We start from the raw sequence: 3,163 nt of genomic DNA on the forward strand, positions 1-3,163 counted from the left end.
GGATAATTTTGACCCATACAATGTAATGTTGGCTATTGCTACAAATATACCTGTGCAATTTAAGACTGGTTTTGTGGTCCAGGGTCACATATAGTTAGGGCTGTTGAGTGATTAAATTGTTTTATTTAATTTTTATTCTTATTACATGATGTGTCGATTAATCTAATGAATCACAAATTAATTTCACATAAGTTTTGGCTGAGAAATGACCCCCCAAAAGATATTTTAAAATCATTATTCTGTAAAAAAAAAAAAAAACACTGAATAGACACTACAAAAAAAGGAGCTTTAGAAATATTTATATTTTAATTCAATATTACATAAATACTACACTGTAAAAAAAATTCTGTAGTTTTTACAAAATAATTTTGGCAGCTGTGGTTGCCAGAATAATTTTGTACAAAATACAGAAAAACTGTAAACACATTTACGGCCAAAAACTGTACAGTATAAAACTGTAATTTACAAACAAGAAAATTTGAATGTAAACCAGTAAATTCAACAATGCACACTGCTATTAAAATCTGTTTTGTACATACTGACAACCACCATAATAATGCAGGTGGTAAAAGAGAAAGCCACATGAAGAATCAAAGCTCATCACAAGCAGCTTCGCCACAAGCAGAAGTATATACTAATATATAGAAGGTGCACAGAGTCATTCATGCAAACACAAAACACCATCATGGTAACACACATGATACTTAAATAATGCATTAAACTTTCATTAAACAACAGAAGATGTAACATAAAGCCCAAAAATACATAACTAATAACAAAAACTATAAAAAAAACATGATTATTTAAACAAAACACTTTCAAATGTGGAGTGTCATCACCATCATGGTAACACACATGATACTTAAATAATGCATTAAACTTTCATTAAACGACAGAAGATGTAACATAAAGCCCAAATATACATAACTAATAACAAAAACTTAAAAAAAACCATGATTATTTAAACAAAATACTTTCAAATGTGGAGTGTCATGCAGGGAATTCTGGGAATATCAGTTTACTGTTTTTGACTGTAAATTATACATTGATTTGTTATTTTTACTTCTAAAAACTGTAAAATTAACAGCATTTTACTGTAAAATTACATGAAATGTCTGGTTAGATATTTTACAGTTTTTCCCTGTATATAGTACGGGAACTTACTGTTAACCTATTAACAGTTTTTTTCCGTAGCGTTTTTACAAAATTTTACAGTTAAAATTACACTTATTTTTTACAGTGTACAACAGTATAAAATATTCAATAATATGTACAATTTAATAGGAAAATGAGAAAAAAAGAAAAAAAAAAGTTCAAGGGAAGGGGAAAAATCAAGAAAAGCTTGAAATATCTTAAAACTAAAAACTACTGAATTTCTTTGATGTTTCCTGTAATTTAAAAAAAAAAAATTTTATATAAAAATAATATTCTACCGTGGATATTGCTAAGGGGCTGCATTTGTGAGTCGAGTACCATTCTTTATATTAAAAGTATATATTCAAAAAAGGAAATGTGACTGACCCTCTGGGGTGTTTGTCCAGTTCATTTAGAACAGTTTGCTCACAGAACTCAAAGACTAGATGAAGACGTCTCTTTCTCCTGAAGACCTCGAGCAAGTTCACCAGATTCACATGCTTCAGCTGCTACATGCATACAAATGAAAATGTTCATGTATAAGCGTGTATATGTTTGGGGGATTTGCATCTCCATATCTACTATCTACCTTCAGCATGCGGATTTCTCTCAGTGCGATCTTCTTGATGACCGGGTCATCCTCAGACTCAACAAATTTTTTAATGGCCACTATCTGACCGGTGTCCCTATGTCTGCATTTGAACACCACTCCGTATGAGCCCTCGCCGATCTTAGCCAGTTTCTCATACTTATCCATCTCCCAGAGAGCATGAAGAGTTACATACTGCAAACAAACAAGCACACAGAGTCATACTGTATGGTGTGGAACAACTAAAAGGTCAAAAAATGAATTAAAGTTTAAGAAGAAACACTACAGTATATGGCCAAAAGTATAGACACCTGAACACCACTTCCACACATGCTATTCATTTCAAAATCCACGGCCATTAATAGGGAGTTATTTCTATATGAACCTCAGTCTGTGCACAAGGCATTCAATGTCATGCTGAAACAAAAAAAGGAGCCTCTCCAAACTGTTGCCACAAACTTGGAAGCACAAAATTCTCTAGAATGTCACTGAATGGTGTCGATTTATTTTCACAGTAACTCTTTATTTTGATGGCCCCCTACTGAAATTCTGTTGACTGTAAGTAACTTTGCCTCTAACTCTCATTAGAGTATTAGTAGACTGATAGGTTAGTGGAATAATTTGACATGCACTTGCAAAGTTAGTCAGTAGAATATCTGATGGGGGAAGATGAAAATAAAGAGTTATACGATTATTAAGCAGACAGTCCACTAATACACTAATGACTGCAAGTTGACATGGAGCGGCAAAGTCACAAAATATCAAAATAAAGTGTTACCATTTTCACAGAAATTCCTGGAAACTAAAGCTAAGCTAAACTAAAGATAAATTAGAGAGGCGCGTCCACATATGTGTGCATGCATAGTGTTTATTTATTTATTTATTTTTGTTAACTTGCCTATATACTCAGTTGTCTTCATTTAAAAAAGTCAGTTAAGTATATCAGGTACCTGACAAAACATTCTGTACAGCTAATGCAATTAACATTGACATTAAGTTAATATGATCAATTACATTTCCAAAGCTTAAAATATCATATTAAAGCACATGTTTGTCATTATTAAGCCTACTACTAGCTACTTTAGTTGTATTCATGTTAATATTCATTCACACTGTCATAGTTTTTTTTTTTTTTAAGTTTGTCTATTTAATGAATACCTAATTAAATATGTATGAGAATGATGGGTTATTTTAATAAAATATGCGAACTGTTTATCATCTGAAAGACTTCCCTTACGAAAAAGAAGTTTATTCAAGTGTGCTATTAGTATACTTCTTTTAAACTAAAAATAGGAAAGTATACTTTTAGTCTACTTTTTATGTACTTCTCAGAAATATACTTAAAATGACATTTAAGTATACTTGACTTATACTTAGTAAAAGTATAAATATATTTGAGCTATAATTGTGCTCCTAGAATCCATGTTTTCATTGTTATAC

The 3,163-nt window shown here is 31.2% G+C and overlaps 1 protein-coding gene across 1 annotated transcript in view; it reads right to left on the bottom strand.

Annotated features, from left to right (window-relative positions):
• Window positions 1–1,910, bottom strand: part of LOC107745448 (cyclin-dependent kinase-like 1) — a gene marked incomplete at its 3' end in the record, with an annotated part of 12,973 nt that extends 11,063 nt beyond the window's left edge. The window contains exons 1-2 of the mRNA XM_016559319.1: window positions 1,724–1,910; window positions 1,522–1,643 (exon numbers count right to left, since the gene is read on the bottom strand). Coding sequence (XP_016414805.1) covers window positions 1,522–1,643; window positions 1,724–1,891 — 290 coding nt within the window. The remainder of the gene's footprint in view (window positions 1–1,521; window positions 1,644–1,723) is intronic.
• Between the last annotated feature and the right edge of the window lie 1,253 nt (window positions 1,911–3,163).

Source organism: Sinocyclocheilus rhinocerous, unplaced genomic scaffold (genome assembly GCF_001515625.1).
Source record: "Sinocyclocheilus rhinocerous isolate Xijiao unplaced genomic scaffold, SAMN03320098_v1.1 scaffold5947, whole genome shotgun sequence".
Lineage (NCBI taxonomy): Eukaryota > Metazoa > Chordata > Actinopteri > Cypriniformes > Cyprinidae > Sinocyclocheilus > Sinocyclocheilus rhinocerous.